Source organism: Ursus arctos, unplaced genomic scaffold (assembly GCF_023065955.2).
Source record: "Ursus arctos isolate Adak ecotype North America unplaced genomic scaffold, UrsArc2.0 scaffold_2, whole genome shotgun sequence".
NCBI classification, from domain to species: Eukaryota; Metazoa; Chordata; class Mammalia; order Carnivora; family Ursidae; genus Ursus; species Ursus arctos.
Window position 1 is genome coordinate 38,571,551 of NW_026622874.1, and position 18,685 is coordinate 38,590,235.

Consider the following 18,685-nt stretch of genomic DNA (forward strand, 5'->3'; position numbering starts at 1 on the left):
TGGACTGGTGCCTCTTGAGTTACAAGCTCTGGAGTCAAATCGGGGTCCTGGCCGGGCTCTACCGTGTATTAGCTACGTGCTAAGTGACGGACCTCTGCAAGCCTGAAAAGTGGTCATGGTAGCAATCGCCCAGTCGAGCAGTTGTGAGCATTAATGGGGAAGTCAGCCGGGTGCTAGGATCCAGTGAGTGTCCGATAAAGGACAGCGAGTGTTCTTGTCGGGTTTCAAATGCAGGAACTGTCTGAGAAGTGTCTGCTGAGGCCGAATCTGGAGGCCCGTGCTTCAGTCCCGGCTCAGCCTCTGCACACCGCGGGCCCCTAGGCCAGCCACATTCCCTCTCTGGCTTCCGTGATGGGAGCAGGTGGCCTCCGAGGGCCCCGCAGGTCGGACCTGCTGCTGCCCTGTAGGGCCCGAGAAGGAGTGTCCTGGAAGGCGAGATGTGTGAGGGCAGCAAAGAGTGCGCCGTGTCCAGCAGAGGGCCCTGCCCAGCCCCTGGCCGGCCGGGTGGGAGGGAGTCTACTGGAGCAGGCTGGTGATGCCAGACGCCTGACTGGAGGAGGACCAACCGGCCAGCTGCCTCTCTCCGGTCAGCCCAGCTCTTGGGTCCCTCGCCCTCACCTGCTCTTCGGGGGGCAGCTGCCTCCTGCTCGTCCGGCCATGAGGCGGCTGTGGCCGCTGGCCGTCTCTCTTGCCGTGGTATTGGCTGTGGGGCTGAGCAGAGTCTCTGGGGGTGCCGCCCTGCCCTCGGGCCGGCACAGGGCCGAGGCCCAGGAGCAGCAGAGCCGGTCCAAGAGGGGCACCGAGGATGAGGAGACCAAGAGGGTGCAGCAGTATGTGCCCGAGGACTGGGCCGAGTACCCCCGGCCCATCCACCCGGCTGGCCTGCAGCCCACCAAACCCTTGGTGGCCACCAGCCCTGACCCAGACAAGGACGGGGGCACCGCAGGCAGCGGCCAGGAGCCTCGGGGCAATCTGACAGGGACGCCGGGCCAGAGGCTGCGGATTCACAACCCCCTGTACCCGGTGACTGAGAGCTCCTACAGCGCTTACGCCATCATGCTCCTGGCCCTGCTGGTGTTTGCCGTGGGCATCGTGGGGAACCTCTCGGTCATGTGCATCGTCTGGCACAGCTACTACCTGAAGAGCGCCTGGAACTCCATCCTGGCCAGCCTGGCCCTCTGGGATTTTCTGGTCCTCTTTTTCTGCCTCCCCATCGTCATCTTCAATGAGCTCACCACGCAGAGGTTGCTGGGGGACGCCTCTTGCCGGGCCGTGCCCTTCCTGGAGGTGAGTGCGCGTCCTGCTGGAGCTCGGCTCTGGGCCGTCGGAAGTGGGATATGTGGGTGCGCAGGACCCCAGAGGCCTGGAGCTCTGTCTCGCTTCTCCCCCAGTTTGGGCAGGGGGACAAATGCTGCACTGGTTCCTGGTAGCTCTCAGGTAAACTCAGCCAGCTGAGGGGAGCGGGGAGGGGGGCAGGAGCCCTGGGGGCCAGCCCCAGCTCAGTCTCTTGCTTCGGAAACAGCCTCATGGTGAATCTCTCCCCCTTTCTCTTTGCTCTGAGCTGTCCCCTCTCCTGCCTTAACCCCCCTCCATTTGTCCACCCAGGAAATCACTCTGTCCGCCATATGTCTCCTTTTCCTCCGTCTTTGCAAATTGCCGCTGCCCTGCCCCTCTTTACTTCTGAATATGCTGCTTTCCCAAGCAGTGTGTGAAGGGAGATCTCAATTTCCTGCAGTCCTCCCCCAGATCGAGTCAGTGTCCACTCCCCATGAACACAAACGCCAGAAGGAAAGTCCCTTCTTTTTTTTTTTTTTTTTTTAAGATTTTATTTATTTATTTGACAGAGGGAGACAGCCAGCAAGAGAGGGAACACAAGCAGGGGGAGTGGGAGAGGAAGAAGCAGGCTCCTAGCAGAGGAGCCTGATGCAGGGCTCGATCCCAGAACACCGGGATCACGCCCTGAGCTGAAGGCAGACGCTTAACGACTGAGCCGCCCAGGTGCCCCGAAAGTCCCTTCCTAACTGTGATGGTCGTTGCTCTCTGAAAGGGTGGGGGGCTCAGTATCAGCTCTGTCTCTGACACACTGGGTATCACTGGGCAAGTCACACCTCCCATCCAGTGTGCTTCGCTCCCCAACCATGGGGTAGACCAGATGGCCCTTCCAGCACAATTCCAGAGTAAACCACCATCCTCACCTCTGGGGACTTCCACCTTAAAACAGGTGCTTGGGTGATGATGGAGGGGTAGATCATACACAGACAGCTTCATCAAAACCTTACAAAAATATACCAATCTATGGGCATGTAGGCAAGACCCAGGAAGGCTGGCCACTGTGTCTCTACAGGAGCACAGAATAAGCAAGCAGCTTTTTAAATTTTGACTATGTTGAGGGGGGTGTGTACTCATGAGGACTGGCCTCCCCGTGAAGGCTGCTGCTCTTCCGGAGAGTGGAGGATGCTGTGGGACATGGGTGATTTGCCTGGGGTGGAGAAGGAATCAGGATCAGGCGTCTGGGCCCTAGTCCCAACTCTGTCCCCAGTTCCCTGTGTATTAGTGATGACTTCATATTTGGACAGACCAAGGTTCAGCAGTTGGTGCAGCCCTCCATGTCCTTCCCAACCCAGGGAGACCACCCAAGCGGGGCCCAAAGCTACTCAAACCTGAAAGAAGGTCCTGCAACTGAGGCTAGCCTCGGCGTCCTAGTTCTCACGTGGGGTGCAGAGCCCAGGTGCCCTGTGAGAGTCTGGACACAGGACTAGGTTAGGAACCCGGCTTCGCCCCTCACTAGCTGAGTGACCCAGGTGAGTGACCTAACCTGTCTATACCTCAGTTTTGCCCTCTGTAAGGTGGGGATAATAATAATAAAAACTACCTGAATAAATTCTTGAAGGATTAAATAGGTAAGATCTACAAAGTCCTTAGAATTGAAATAATTCAGTAAGTGTTGGGTTTTGCCAGGAAAGGGTCTAAGAACAGGAGAGGAGGAGGGCAGATGTATGGGAACTCTTGTCTGCATGGATGCCTGGCCCTGCCTGACTGTGGGTCTCAACATACCTAATGACCAGGCTGTGGCCTCCATCCTCCTAGGTTACCGGCTCCACACCTCCTCGAGGGTGGAGATGGTCATGAACTGATAGAGCCCCCCCTTTCGGCCAGGTGATGGAGTAGGAGTTAAGATACCGGAACCCTTCTAAAGGGAGGATCCACCCCAGGACAGCCCCCAAGAGGGAGCAGCAGAAGGCAACTTGGAATTTGTTTTTTTTTGTTTTGTCCAAAGACTGCTCTTCCGCAGGCCTGGGCTCCCCTGCCAAGGGAGGGGTGCGGGTTCTCACAAAGATCACTTGGTGGCAGTGCTACTGAGCCAGGGATTGTGTTCCCCCAGCCGGAAGAGGGAAGAATTTGGACAGAAGGGGGGATCTGAGCACAGTCCGGGAGTGTGGTCCAGCATCATCCGACAGCTTGGGAGGGTTCTCCTCTTCCTCTCTTCTCTCTGGCACTTTCTTCCCCTGCTGTTCTGGTTTCTTTCTCTTGGCTCCCAGAGTGATTTTCCTGAGTGCTCAGTGAATAGCGTCGGGGAGGGTGGGCACAGGCTGTTTTGGAGGGGGGCTGCTTCCCCACACAGCCAGGCCCTGGGCTTTTCCGGATAGGATGGGGACAGTGAGTGTGTATGTGAGTGTGTGTGCATGAGCCGTGTTTCAGAAACCTTGCACCTGATGCACATAGTGGGATGTGGGAATGGAAGGACCTGCGAAGACCCAGAACTTCTAGTCTTTGTCTTGATGCTTCATTAGAGATGATCTTCCACAGTCTCAGAGAGCGTGAGGGTCTGTGGGACCCAGGCCATTCATTCCTTGGCCCAAGAGGCAAAGAAGCAGGGTGGAAAGAGGTGGGCCGGTCTGCATGTGGACCTCAACTCTGCCACTCACCGAATCACTCGTCCTGCCTGAGCTAGTTTCTTCCCGTGTGGGATGGTCAGCAGCAAGGGTCTGTGATGGGTGTGAAGTGCCTGACGCCTGATGTGTGGGAAATGCTCGCTAAATGTCGCTCCTATCACTTCTACACTTACCACGCAGCTCCCCGTCTAGGCCAGGCACCCTCCCCGGGCCCCCTGGGTTTGACCACGTGCTCTTCTCCTCCACGCCTTTGCCCACAGGTCTCCTCGCTGGGAGTCACCACGTTCAGCCTCTGCGCCCTGGGCATCGACCGCTTCCACGTGGCCACCAGCACCCTGCCCAAAGTGAGGCCCATCGAGCCATGCCAGTCCATCCTGGCCAAGCTGGCCGTCATCTGGGTGGGCTCCATGATCCTGGCCGTGCCCGAGCTCCTGCTGTGGCAGCTGTCTCAGGAGCCTGCCCCCACCACAGGCACCCTGGACTCGTGCATCATGAAACCGTCGGCGAGCCTGCCCGAGTCGCTGTACTCGCTGGTCATGACCTACCAGAACGCCCGCATGTGGTGGTACTTCGGCTGCTACTTCTGCCTGCCCATCCTCTTCACCGTCACCTGCCAGCTGGTGACGTGGCGCGTGCGGGGCCCCCCGGGGAGGAAGCCGGAGTGCCGCGCGGGCAAGCACGAGCAGTGCGAGCGCCAGCTCAACAGTACCGTGGTGGGCCTGACCGTGGTCTACGCCCTCTGCACCCTCCCCGAGAACGTCTGCAACATCGTGGTGGCCTACCTCTCCACGGAGCTCACGCGCCAGACCCTAGACCTGCTGGGCCTCATCAACCAGTTCTCCGCGTTCTTCAAGGGAGCCATCACGCCCGTGCTCCTGCTCTGCGTCTGCAGGCCGCTGGGCCGGGCCTTCCTGGGCTGCTGCTGCTGCTGCTGCGGGCAGTGCGGCACCCCCGAGGCCTCGGCCGCCACCGGCTGCCCGGACCACACGCTCAAGACCGAGATGCCCTCCTCCGTCTACTTCCACAAGCCCAGGGAGTCGCCCCCGCTCCTGCCCCTGGGCACGCCTTGCTGAGGCCGGGCTCCAGCCTGGGGGAGGCACGGGAGCGGGGGCGCAGAGGGGCGGCGAGGGTGCCCCCCAACCGGGGTCTGGTGTTTCTGTCCCCGTAGGTCTTGCTTCTCTGCCGTCTTGCTGTCTCGGGGTGGACTTGGTTCATCTCGCTGGGGCTCGGGGTTAGGCCTGTCAAAGCCCCCTCCCCCAGCAGGGCCTTCCCTATCACTCTGTGGAGCCTTCCAGCCCTGGGCTCTCAAATGCTGGGTGGTGATGCTTCCGGGTCTTTAGAACTGCCTAGAAACTCTCAGTAACTACCCGCGCCCCGCCTCAGCTGGGAGCCAGAAATTCACCTTGGAATCTGCTGTACTTTAGTTGGGCCCTCTCTAAGCATCGTCTCCCTGACACTCACCCATCCTAGAATACGGGGTCCTTAGGGGCCAGCCCTACTGGCTCTTCTCTGGACCTGATCTGCTCTAGCCCTGGATACCTCCTCCTTCTCCTCCTGGCAACTCTCCTCCTTCCAGAGGGGTTCTCTCTCCTTCCTCTTCCTTCTTTGACATATCCTGGGTTGCCCTGTCCCCATCTCCCTTGGTAGGTCTCCCCTGTAGCAGGCCCCTCTTCAAAAACAATAAACTAGGTAGAACTATCCCTGTGCCCACTGGAGTTTCCTGTGCCACACCCTGACAGTGCCCAGGTGCACCTGGCCCTTCTCCAGGACAGGTGGGACCCTAGGGCGATTCCTCCAGGCCACCTTTGGCCCTTTCTGGCCTGTGGCTGATGTGCGGCCCAGCCCTACAGCCCTCTGGCTTCTGAGGGGCAGAATGGAAGGGTGAGCTTGGGAAGTGGAGACTAAGTCTTCATCCTGACCTGAGCCCGAGCATCCTTGGGAAATCAAAAGGCTGCAAGCTTCTCTCTTCTGGAGCCCCCGCCTCTGCTCCTGGCTCTCCACAAAGCCCCCGTTTTAGAGAAGCCAGCAGCCTTCCCTCTGTGAGCCCGGGACTTCCAGCCTCTCTGAGAGCTGCTCTTGTTCAGTTTCTTAGAACAGACAGTTTTGCCTGTAGACGGCCCAGCTGCCTGTTCCCCATCTGCCCCCACCCTGCCCCCAGCACACCCCCTTCCTGGCAGCCAGAGCTCCATCCTGTGCCTCCAGTGACCCTTCAGCTCCTCCTGCCGGTCCTGCCCTGGGTGTCCCGCTTCCGCCAGGTCCCCCTCTGGGGCCCTTCCAAAGGCACCCTTAACCCTGTTTTGGCCCAGAGAAGCTGGCCCGAGGTCAACCAGAAGGGACACCTCGGCCTAGGCCACAAATCACTCCCTGCCTCCTAAGCCCAGCTTCCTTCAGAACCACCCTTTCCTGTCTGAGTGCAGCTCTGGGTCCCACCGGCAACTTCGGCCTGCCAGATCTATCTAGAAACTCTGCCGGGGACCTCGGAAGGGTCCCAGGAGCCCCCGATGATGAGGGACCCCGGTTGCTGAGTGCACTGGGCCCCATTCTTTTCTGTCCACCCCACCCACACCCCTTGGCCTCAGCCCGGCCCGGACCCAAGCCTCCTTCCCCCCCCTCTTGGGGATCTTAATGGCCTTGTTCTCTCTTCCTGGCACCCACCCCCAAGACGGGTGACGCCAAGAGAGAGGGAGGCCGTTGCTAAGTGATGAGGCTGCCATGCGCACACTCTTTGTGCTGGGGAATGACACCCACCCATTTCTCAGCAGACCTGTTGCCACAGTGACCGAAGCCCTCAGCTTTGTCTGTAGAAACTTAAGACGGGTGGGTGGGGGACAGGTTGGAGAGGGGGCCAAAGGCAGGCTTGTGGCACTGAGGTTGCTGGGGCCATTTCCCCCACATGCCGCCAACTCCCTCTCTACCCCCACTCCCACCCCTCAGTCCTAGACTCACCAGGAGCTTCCTATGGGATGTAGGGAGGGGGCCCGGGGTGAAGTGAGGTGAAGTCTGGCACCAGGAGAGGGCTGAGGATGGAAGGCTGAGGGAAGGGGAGGGGGGCACCTCAGCATCCTGTTTGGGGGGCCTTTTCCACAGAGGGCACCCCCCCCCCCACACGCCTGCCTCTCCCTCCTGCTGGTTGGCCGGCTCAGAGCTGAAGGGGGGTGGGGGGTGGTGTCTCCAAGGCCCTGCCACCACCACTGCCTCCCATGCCTGCCAACGTGAATGGCTTGCAAGATTAGTCAGCAGGCCAGCAGGGCCTTGGGAAAGAGCTACTGTCCCTCCAGCCTGGGCCAGCTGGGGGAAACAATGTGGTATTTGTTGCTTAGGGGTCCCAGGCTTGGGATGGGTGGGGGGGCAGGTTGGCACAGTGGTGGGCGGTGGATTTGAGCTGGGATGCTCTGAGGCAGCACAGACATTCTCCCTCCCCCTCAGGTCAGACTTTAGACCAGCCCTCAGACCCTGATGCCAGGGGGGGAGAGGGCAGCCCACGGAGCCTCCCCCGTCACTTGGGACTGTGGGGCCGAGAGCACGTGCTCTTCCCGGTGACAATCGCCTCCCTCCAATCACTGGACGCAGTCACTGAGCCTCTCAGTTTCCTCATCTGTAAAATGGAATAACTCTCTCTCACGGAGCACTAGTCATTGAACAGGACAAGACATAGAAAGCATCTGGCATGACGCCTGACACCTTTTCTTCCTTCCTTTTGGGAAATGAATTCTCTAGTACTACAGAGTAGGTAGGCTTGGCCAGGGTACTCTCAAAACTCATCCAGGCTTTAGCACTTCAAAGGGTCCCACGCACGAGGATTTGCGTATGTACGCAGTCTGTTCCCTGTCCAAGCTTCGCAAGTTCTTTAGCCCATTATCGGGCACCTGCTGCGTGCAGGCCCGGTGGGAGGATGACGCCTGCTTGCTGGTCACCGGCTCATCATAATCTCAAATGTCACCCTTCATCCGGGGATTCAGGACAGGGAAAGGCAGGTCAACCCTGACACCCGTCCTGTCCTGCTCCCCGTATGAGTGACAGGCCTCTTTCGGCCTCCCAGGCCCGGGGCAGCCCCTGCCACTTCGGCAGCCAGCCCGGGAGAGCACAGGGGCAGCCTGGCTCCAGCTTCGACCTCCTTAGCCAGGGGGCACATCTCCTATTCCTTACAGCTGGAAGACACCCTAAAATCATTCTGCTCCCTTTGCCAAATTCCATCCACATTCTTTCCTCAGACTCCTCTGGCAGTGGGGAACTACCTCTCCAGGCAAGTCCTTTCTGGCTAGACATGCCTCTAGGAGGAAGCCTGGGCCCCAAGAAGGGCTGGTGAAATTCAGAGCCAACAGGGCAGGCCCAGGACTCTGAACCCCAGGATCCCTGCTTCCAGATCTTAGCAAACCGCAGCTCCTTCTTCCTGCAGAGGCAGGCCCAGAGGGCATGGAGCGGCTGTAGGGGCCTGCTCCGTTTTCCAGAGGGAAGGGAGGCTGAGGGGGGAGCGGAGCAGGGGGGAGGCGGGGCCTGCTGCCAAACCGGGTCAAGATGGCCCCGGCTTTGGGTAAGCAGGGCCCGCAAGGCTCTGAGGCAGCAGCTGTGGGCGAGGAGGAGGGGGGACCAGGCTCTGGAGGTCGGGGTCAAGTGGGGAGAGGACTGGGATTGGGCAGAGGGCTAAGGGGGCAGCCTCTCCCAGAACACCAGTAGCACTGACACCAGCAGGGGAGCAGGGGAGGAGGGACGCCATCGGGCTCTGGAGGCCCGCACTCCCCCTGGAAGACAAGTCACTGGCTCCAGCATGGGTGGGGACGGAGTTCAGCTTCTGCCCAACGCTGGCTGCAGGTGGGGTTCTGAACGGACCCCCGGGATCCAGAGGCCCAGGCCGGCACACCTGGGGAGGCAGCCCCACACTCCCGCCACGCTGACCCCAGCCCACAGGCTTGCGGGCTCCCCTTGGCAGCTGCAAGCTCAGAGCCAGACCGCACGCAAGTCTGACGAGGGAGGGAGGAGGAGGCCGGGCGAGGCCTGGGCACACGTGCACGAGGCTGCTCTGTGAAGCGCCATTGTGTGCCCAGTGTGAGCGCGTGCCTCGCTCGCTGCGGCTGTTCGTGCCCCGGGTGTGGGCCCGCCAGTCCCCCTGTGGCATCTGCGGACAAACACCCAGCCCCGGACACCCCCCCAACACAAAACCGGTCATTTATTCTTGTTGTTAGGAGGCAAAAAATGTACCGTTACAAGAACCATTTTCCAAACAGAGGTTAAATATGAGCTAAAAGTGTAAAAAAGGAAGAGGAACATCACTTTACAAATCATTAAATTAAACAAATAAACAAACAAACAGAAAACAAAACCCAAAGAACCAACCCCCCATGCTGAGTTCTCTCCTTGTGCAACTCTGCAAAACGAGAACAGAAAATGAGGTGGCCCATGGAGTTGGGGGCCCTAGGAAGGGGCAGGAGCTGGGAGCCGGGGGCGGGCAGGAGGGGCTGCTGGGGCAGCGTGGAGGCTGGCCCCCTGCCCCTTTGGCCCGGTGGTCTCTGGCACTCGGGTGTGCCCGGTGGCCCTACTGAGACTGGGGGCAGAGAGGGGCGCCTCTGGAGACTCCTGTCGGCCTGTGACATTCGAGCACTGCAGGGACAAGCCTGACTGGGAAGTGGAAACAAACGGGACATGGGGACGGCCACCAGTGCCCAGGCTGGTACCTGCCCCAGGAGCTAGCCTTCATCTTCCTAATCTCGACCTGCCCCGAGCCAGCCCTGCCTCTCTTGCCTTCTTTCCACACCGCCCCTCTCCCAGATCCTGACGGGCCCCTGCAGCATCAAATGGTTGATTTTAGTCTTTGCTTAAATTAAAAAATTAAAATATATATACATATATATACTGTACACACAGGACAATAACTGAAGAGTGTTGAAAAGGGCGGCATAGGGGCGGGACAGGGGAGAGAGGAGGGCAGGGGCTGTGGGGCCCGGGCTGTTAAGGGGACGAAGCAGGGGGCAAAGGGCAGAGGGAAGGGGGAGGGCCAGAGGTTAGGGGACCAGAATGGGAGCAGTTTATTTTACAATAAAATCAGGAGTTCAAACCTCAGCAGAACAGGACTCTGGGATCCCCAGAGGACCCCTCCCCACGTTGAGTGAGGAGGGGCGGGCTTAGGGGGGACGGCGGGGTGGGCGGGGAGCTCGGCTTCGGGTTTGGATGACAGCAGGTCCCTGGTCCGAGGGGAAAGGACCGCAGTCTCAGCTTCTCCGTGACTTTGAGTGTTGAATAAGCCACTGTAGGGTGATATCTGGGTGGGGGACAACAGAGAAGTTTAGAGGCCTTCCAGTGCTGGGCCGACTGTGGGGGTGGGGAGCAAACACCTAGGGGCATGGTGTAAGCCCAGGGCTTCCAACACTGCAACTGGGGATCAACTCTGAGGGCACCAAAAGCCCAGAGCCATCAAGGTCCAAACAGTCCCAGATGCGTGGCAGGGTTGTGTGTGGGTGCTGTGAAAGACAAAGCCCTGGGATGGCACAGCCAGAAGGGGCCTGGGAAGGGCCTGAGCCAACCCTGTGATGTTACAGTGGGGGAAGTGAGTGATTAGCCTAAGACCAGACAGCCAGTCAAGGGCAGAGCCGGCATAAAGCTCAGAATCTGAGCTTCCTGGATACCTGTCCCACCCCGGGAGAGTTACTGAGCTTTGGGCTTCAGGGAAAGTTCGTGAGGGAACAGCTTTGAGAGCCACTGTGCTAGAACTCTCAGGAGTGCCTCCCTGCTCCCCCCTTCGCCCTGTGGCTATTCCCAGAATGTCAGCAACTCCCCCATACCCACGCGCACCAATGTTGTCCTTTTCTTTGCAGGAGATGGAGTAGCAGCAGATCTCTCGGTCCTGGATGGCAGAGAGATTCCTGGGGGGAAACCAGAGTGGAACCTGCTGAGGCTAGGACTGCCCAGGGGGCCTGGGGCTGGGGGCAACGGAGTCCTTTTCTTGCTGAAGGAGCCACAACCCAGAGCGCGAGGCTCCTCGCGAGGTGGGCTCTGCTGCCACCGTGTGGCGGATACTGAGAGCAGCAGCAAGGCGTCTCTCCGAGGCCTGGGAAATTTGGGGAGCAGGGAGGAAGGACAGAGAAGAGTAACCAAACTCACATTTTCTCAATCAGTTCCTTCTCATCCAATGCTCCTGGGAGGTCTCGCTTGTTACCCAGGACTAAGACCTACAGAGAAGGGAGGACAGGGACTAGGTCCAGGGCGGCGTGCCAGGTTATCCATTTCCCCTCCCCCACACTGACAGCGCCCCAGCCTTCACATGCCTCCAGCCCTGCCCCCAGTGACTTCCCAGCGGCTCCCTCCCCTCCCATCCATTAGCCTGCGGACCGGGATGCCTTGCAGCTGGGGTTTGTCCAGTAGGTTGTGCAACTCATTCTTGGAAGCCTCAATCTTCTCCTGGTCAGCGGCGTCCACCATGTACCTGGGGGACAGCAGGTGGGAACAAGCATGTTCACACCACAGGCTGGGAGGCAGGAAGAGGGGCTGTGCTCTCAGGAGGAAACACCTTGTTGGGGCATGGTCACCTCTGGATCTATGGGCTACCTGGGCCTCCCTCCACGGACTGCCATCATCCTGTCACCTGGAAGTCCCCTCTGGACAAGCTGTCATGAGAGGGGTGAAGCTTGGCCCTTTAAGATTAGGTGTAAATCCCTCCCCAGGTGACCCTCTTGGGTCTTCATGAGAAGACTAGCCATGGTTGAGTGAAAAAAGCAAAGGCAGCCCCAGACTTTCTTGCAGCAAGATACTTCGAAAATGTGAGGTTAAAAACAATGAAAATGAAACAATCTTTTGTTGGGCATATATACGTAGGATAAAATTATTTTTAAAAAAGCAAGGGAACAAACCATTTAAATCATACAAAATTCAGGACAGTGGTGACGCTAGGTTGCAGGAGGCAGGGAGACATATGTACTTTCAGCTGGTTGGCGCTCTGGCTCTAGGGTTGGCCGGGAGGGGCTCAGAGTATTTTGCAAATAAGAAATACAAAGCACGAAGCACAAGTGTAAAGGCAGGTTACATGTGGGCTGGACAGTGTATCCTGAACCAAGGATTGTGACCAATCCAGTCTGCGCCTGTGGCCTGTGGTCCCTGTAGGCAGTGAGGCTGGGGTGGGGGGGAGCCAGGGGAGGCTGAGCCCTGAGACCCTGCCAGGCCCTGCACTTACACAATGGCACTCACTCCTCGGCAGTAGCGCTCCCACATGCTGCGGAATCGGGGCTGTCCCCCGATGTCCCAGAGCTGAGTGAGAAGAGGGCGACATGGTCTCAGCAGCAGGCAGCAACCAAACCCATCTTGGCTCCCCGTCCCCCTCCCCCACCCAGGGATTGGTTTGCTGTCCATCCCTCCAGTGCCTGCGCCCCTCTGACTGCCTCAGAAGTCTTGAGCTCTTTTCCCACTTCTCCAAGCCTCTGCTTTCGTTCAGCTTCTCCTCCCACGGGTCTCAGATCCCCTCCCCAACTCCTTCTGGGTGCCCGCCCCAGCAGGCACGCAGGTGCTCTTCTGTGGCCCAGAGCGAGTGTGTGCCAGAGTTTGTGGCTTCCTGCCACTCACCTTGATCGTCACATTCCCTTTGGTGATTTTGCGCATGTTGAAACCCACGGTGGGGATCATATCTTCATTGAACTGTCCTGACTGCAAGGAAGAGTCAGAATTGGAAAAGGGGTGCCAATGGACAGAACCGGATGTGCTGTCCCTAGCAGCCACAGCCACAAGGCTGCAAGAATAAAGCAGAGGCCAGGCCAGAGCTTCCCAGGCACCCCTCTGCAAGGGGCACGGGGTCATCGCCTGAGCGTCCCTTGCTTTCAGGCAGGATGGCCATAAACAACTCAGGTGTCCACCCCACTCCACATGGCACTCCTGTGAACAAAAGGCCCTGTCTTCTCCAGGCTGCTCAAAGTCTCTCAGCCCAGACCCAGAAAAAACTCTTCCTAAGTCCTAACCAACACCTCTCTGTCGTAAAGGGAAGCCCCTTTACTGCCCTGAGTCTCCAGGGGAGAAGAACAATTAGGTCCCAGCAAAAGAACTTCAAACAGGTCACAGTAAACAGTCAGGGGACCTCAAGGGAAGCAGACTATCCTCAAACTAGCAGTAAATATCTGAGGGAAGGGAAATAGGCCACCCCCAAAATGCACTGCACACCAAGCAATTTCTGGATTACCCATGGTTCTGGTTTCTTTGCACCGTACTCCGTTTGTTAGGACGGATAATCCACCCTCTACATTCCCTGTGGACTCATGTGTCTCCCACTAGACTGAGAGCTTCCCAGGGAGGGAAACCATGCCCCCATTAACAACATTAGCAAATGTGTGCTGAATAATTAGGCGTTGACTATAATTCCGTATCCCATAACCCATTTTCAAATTCTAACGGTCTTCATTTCTCCCCCTCTAAATCGTCTCCAAGAGGTCTAGATCGCTCTAAACTAAACTAGCCCCAGGCCTGAGGTAAGGCCAGACCAAGCTCCCTCCAAGGTCATCTCCATGTTCCCATGTAGGACATTTCTTTCTCTCTTTTTTTAATATTTTATTTTTATTTATTTGACAGAGACAGCGAGAGAGGGAACACAAGCAAGGGGAGTGGGAGAGGGAGAAGCAGGCTTCCCGCTGAGCAGGGAGCCCGATGCGGGGCTCGATCCCAGGACCCTGGAATCATGACCTGAGCCGAAGGCAGACACTTAACGGCTGAGCCACCCAGGCACCCCCCACGTAGGGCGCTTCTTCCCACCCCCCGCCCCCAGATGCAGGAGATAGGGCTTATTTCACCTTGAATCTGAGGGTGACAGCCTTGTCTCTGTACCATGCCATTTTTTTCTGCTAGGTGGCAGGAATAATTGTTTCAGGTCACATAAAGAAGTCAGGGGCTCTGACTAAGGTGTAGGAGACCATGACTTCTTATTCAGAGCCTGCAGGCCTGAGTGAAGACTCTTGAGGTCCCATCTGGATGAGACTGATTGATTCCCTTTTATCTGCAGGAATCACCCTGACTCATTCACCAAGGCCCTCAGAAGTGAGGAGTCCCCCTGACTGATGCTCACGACAAGGCAGAGCAAGGGTCCCTAACCTGTGGGCCACAGTTGGACTTGAGAGAGTCCCCAAACCCCCCGAAATTGCACCCAATCTGCATGTGCAAAATTTCTGTTTGTATGGATACTTCTCTGGGGAAAGGGTTTCTAACGTGTTTTGGGTTTTTTTAGAGAGGGAGAGAGAATGAGCAGGGGGTGGGGGGCAGAGGGAGAGAGAATCTTAAGCCAGCTTCATGCCCCGTGTGGAGCCTGATGCAGGGCTCAATCTCATGACCCTGACATCATCACCTGAGCCAAAACCAAGAGTCGGACACTTAACCGACTGAGCCAGCCAGGCGTGCTAAGAGTCTTGTATTTTTATCAGGTATCGAAAGGGCCCAAGAGCCCTGAAAGTTAGGAGTCACTGAGAGAAAGCAGTGCCCTGAAGAAGGGTGACTTTTTTTTCTCACTAAGGAGAGAAACCCTAACCACACGCAGTCTAAGTCCCAAACCCCAGCAGGGTGCCAGGGTGGGGATGGGGGCACCTGCTGAACCAAAGTCTACTTCCCCCATCTGGGCTCATGAAGAACGTAAGGGTCTGAAGAAGAAAGCCCAGTTTTTGTTAATCACTCACCATGGAAAAGGTTGGACGAGGCACTTCAACCTCTCTGAGCCTCAAGGTGTCCTTCTGTGAAATGGGGAGAAGGGTTTTCCTTTCCTAGAGACTGGCAAATAAGGCTCACAACGTGCCCGGAAATGGTCTGGATATAGCATGAGGACCCACCTGGCATCTCTGGGAACTAGAAGACCCACAGGCTCCCGCGTAAAGGAAAAGGCTAGCCTGGCCAAATGTGCTCCTGGGTAGGAGAACCGCCAGGGAACCAGGCTCCCTGGCACCCATATTTCCAGTTCAGCTGTGAACCAAAGCTTAGCTGGAACCAGGTTATGACTTCATTTCCCTGCTAATGCCTTCTGATCTCACAAGCTCCTCATTTAAGGTTGGAAGTAACCCCAAAGTCACATGGTCTAACCTCTGGTCTCAGACTTGAATACCCTCTGGCACATTCCCTCTTGGGTGGGCTCCAGCTCTGAGTGTTCTTTATAATGAGGCAAAAATCCATCTTCCTGGAACTCCCATCCCTTGTTCCAAAGGCTCGGGTACCCTGAGACTAGTTCTCCCATACGACAGTCTTTTACATATTTAAATGGTTTGAAATGGCTTGAAATATTTGAAAAGGCTCTCTTGGTTCCCTCGGGCAAAACATCTCCTACTTTCTACATCACAACTTTTTCAGAACTCAAGAGATCAGTTTTAGGTTCTTAGAAGCACTGTGAAGTCTCTATAAAAATTTTTTTTCCAGTTCACATCAGCCTGCTGAGTGACTAGACACATCAACTCAATTTCTATTTACAGTCAGACCTCATCTAGCGAGTAGCAAAAGCCAAATGGGGAAAAAGCTAAGACAAACAGTTGCCAAATTAACAGGCAAAGGTGATTCAGAGAGTCAGTGGTGGGCATCAGAACAGAGCGCAGGGGTCCCAATTTTTCTTTTCTTTCTGAAAGACACTCTACTGCAGTTCTGCGCAAGGTGGGCAGAAATGCCGGTGCGGGCGCCCTGGAGAATCCGAGAACACCAGTTCCCCTGATGCTAGAACTTCCACTGAAGTCCACAAGGGGTGGTTTTTCTTGGGAAGCCTCTTTAAAGGGAAATTTTGCTTGCACTTTCAGGAGGTGCAAGCCAAAGTGGCAAACTGAATATTAGAAAGGGGAGTGCATGGGTTAGGAGGGGGGCGCACTCCCTGTACCTCACAGAAACTCTGCCCCTGGAAGTGCCATTTGTGACTCTTTTGAGTTCTGTTCCTGTTTTGGATATGATGCAGGGCTAGGGGAGGAAGTGGAACCCACCCGGGGGCCTGTGGGTCTCTGCCCAGGACCACGGCTTTCAGAACCGCTCCATGAGGAGAGTTTCCCTGGGGACTGGAGGTGACACCCAGCCTGAGCCACGAGAGCAGCAGCAACTTGTTCCTCCTCTTGGCCTTACCCTGGAGGTATCTCCTGGAGGTATCTCCCAGATCGAAATGACTAGAAGCCATGCCACCAGGGCCTGCAGGATCAGAGTCCAGGCATTACGCTCCTGCCCAAGGGGCCCAAGAGCCCAAGTCAATGCCTGATCTAACTAGGGGGCCAGACACTAGGACCAGAGCCTGGGCAGATGGGAGCTCAGGGGCACACCCTGGCTAGGGAACCTGTCAGGCCAAAACACCCAGCAAGGGCCTGAAGGTCCTGCCCTGCCAGATAAGGAGCCAGGAACCACGGCGTGGAGGAAGGGGCAGAGGTCATTCGCAAAGCATGTTTGGAAAAGGAAGCTGGTGCCCAAACATGGGACCATGGGGTACCGCAGCTCCAGGCTCCAGCCTTCCCTCTGCCCTCCTGCCTCAGGTGGCCTTCCTTCTGGGATGCTGAGATCCGTCAGGGGCCCCCTTCTTCCCGGATGGGCAGCAACACAGGCGCGGGGGGTACCTAGGCTGACCGGCCATACTTCTTCTCTGACCTCTCTCCTGATGCGCGTTTTGGCCCAGTATGTGGCCAATGCCCAGTTCTCAGAAACCCTAGTATGGAGACTGGGGCCGGGCCGGGACCACCCCAGCGCCCGCTGGCCCAAGCGTCCCTCGGCCCCACGCCCAGTCCTGCCAGGTTCTTGCACGCAGGCCGCAGCCATTACTGCAGCCTCAGCTCACACACCCATGGAGCTCGTCTTCCCTTTTTTTGAGACAGACTTTAACTCCTTCCCCACCACTCGCTGGCAGCCAAAGACTGAAAATTGCCCACCTCGGACTCGACTACCCAAAGCCCTCAGAGCCACTCTCTCGCATGTCCCCAGAGTGGGCAGCGCCCCTCCAACTCGTCCTCTGGTCCGAGGCACCTCCAGCGGCAACTTCTGAGCCAGGCGGAGACTCCAGACTCCCTTTATGATGCCATCCTCCCCGGACCCCAGCTAAGACGCCGCGGTTCCCGGAGAGGAGGAGTCTGGGCCGGAGCCAAGGGCCTCAGCTGATGCCACCAGCCCCAGGGGGTACGTCCCCTCCCCCTCAATAGCGCGGGGCTTCCTCTTCCGGCAGAGAGGGGTTAAAGCCTCCGGGTGGGGCCGGGCTCGCCCCAGCCCCCTCCCCACGCCGCTCGGGCCGCCGGGTCCCGCGACCCTCCGCACGCGGGGCGGGCAGGCCCGGGCACTTTCGCCCCGTCATGCCCCCTTGCGCGGGGACCGGAGGGGGCCTGTCTCTGCAGGCGGCGGATCCCTCCTGCCTCGTGACCCCCTGGAGTCGCCAGTCCCAGGGCCCCAGCCCGTGTCCTCGTCTCCCTTCCCCGCCCCCAGCCGTGCCATCCCGGCCCGGGCGGAAGAGCGGGTCGCGCGCCACCCGGGTCCCCCACGGTCCGTGCTAGGCCCCAAGCGCCCGGGCCCCGCTCCTCCCCCGCCCGGCGCCCGGCGGTGCCCGGCCATGCCAGGCGGCGACCCCAGCTCACCAGGGCGCGGCGCGGGCCAACACAGGCCCGACCCTCGGCCGGCACCCCGGGCCCGCGCCCCGCGCCCCCGTACCGCGATCACGTTGACGAAGGTGGTCTTGCCAGAGTACTGCAGCCCGACCAGCGTGAGCTCCATCTCCTCCTTCCAGAACAGGGCCTTGAACCAGTCCAGCAGCTTGTTGAACAAAGCGATCATGGTCGCTGCCGCCGGCCCCGCCCGGTGCCGGCTGCCCTTCGCCCCTCGCTGCCCTCGCGCTGCGGCCGGGAGCGGCCCCTCCCCGGTGCGGCCCGGGTCCCGCGGCTCGGTGCGGGCGGAGGCTCGAGCGCAGCGGCCGACGACTCGCTGCCCCCGGATCCGCTCGCCGATGGGTGTGGCTTCAGCGCCCTCCTCCGCCTCCGCCTCCGCCGCCGCCGCCGCCCTCCCGCGCCGCCGCTGCCCGGCCGTGTCCGGCTCGCACCCGAGCGCGCGCCCCTCCCTCGCCCCGAGCCCGGCCGGCGCGTGGGGGTGCGCGGGGAGCCCTCGCGCCTCCGGGGTACGGCCTGCGCCTGCTGGCGCCCAGGGGGCTCTCGGGGAAAGAGGTCTAATTCTATTTGCCCTCCTTCCCGGGCTGCCGCGCCCTGGCTGGCACCCCCTTCCTTCCTAAGGGGTGGTGGGCCGAGGTGGGTGAGGTACCCGTTAAGCGGTGGGGGGGGGGCGGGGAGGACGGTTCACCCACTTTCCAGGACCCGGAGATGAGACGTCTGTGAAAGGCAGGCGAGTGGAGGCTTTGTGTTCCCTGAGTCCTTGCCTCTGAACATCTCTGGGGACTGATCTTACCCTCTCAAAACCTAAAAAGCAGAGAGTAACAACCGGGTTTGGGTGTGTTAATACTCCATCTTGTTTTGTTAACCACAGTTGACCTGAAGGGCTTGTGTAGGAAGCCTCTGGCCCTAAGTGCAACAGCTGTTTGAGGCTGAGGCTGATATTCCCTAGTATCCCCATAATTCACAGATAAAATCCTGCTGGGGGGGGGGGTTCCAGTGAGGAAGATGTGTGGGGGATGAAAAAGTTGGCCTGTTTTGGTGACAGCCAAAGTTTTCTTCAGGAGAACTGTCGGCAGCAGGCGTAGGGCAGGCCAAGATGCCGCCGGCCTCAGAGGAGTAGCCACGGGGCCTGCACCCCAGGGACGGCTGTGCCCCTAGGTCCCAGGCTTCAGGGCAGTCCCCCACCTAGGATGGGTGCTCCTTAGTTTTTGGTTTTCTTTTTTTTCTTTCTTTCTTTTTCTTTCTCTCTTT

General features: G+C 58.5%; 2 protein-coding genes across 3 annotated transcripts; one reads left to right on the forward strand and one right to left on the reverse strand.

The window, feature by feature from the left end:
• Positions 1-561: 561 nt before the first annotated feature.
• GPR37L1 (G protein-coupled receptor 37 like 1) lies at positions 562-5,028 on the forward strand. Its single transcript, XM_026480650.3, has 2 exons — positions 562-1,287; positions 4,154-5,028. The coding sequence occupies exons 1-2, from the start codon at positions 658-660 to the stop codon at positions 4,964-4,966; spliced, it is 1,443 nt and encodes a 480-aa protein (XP_026336435.1). The 5' UTR covers positions 562-657; the 3' UTR covers positions 4,967-5,028.
• Positions 5,029-9,038: 4,010 nt separating this feature from the next.
• ARL8A (ADP ribosylation factor like GTPase 8A) lies at positions 9,039-17,777 on the reverse strand. 2 transcript variants are annotated; one of them, XM_026480654.4, is made up of 7 exons: positions 17,484-17,777; positions 12,438-12,518; positions 12,052-12,125; positions 11,214-11,307; positions 10,986-11,053; positions 10,677-10,770; positions 9,039-10,146 (listed from the first exon to the last, which is right to left on the reverse strand). In XM_026480654.4, the coding sequence occupies exons 1-7, from the start codon at positions 17,604-17,606 to the stop codon at positions 9,919-9,921; spliced, it is 762 nt and encodes a 253-aa protein (XP_026336439.1). In that variant the 5' UTR covers positions 17,607-17,777; the 3' UTR covers positions 9,039-9,918. The 2 variants fall into 2 exon arrangements, with proteins under 2 accessions (XP_026336439.1, XP_026336441.1); XM_026480656.4 differs by having other exon boundaries at positions 10,677-10,747; positions 17,484-17,774.
• Positions 17,778-18,685: the final 908 nt, after the last annotated feature.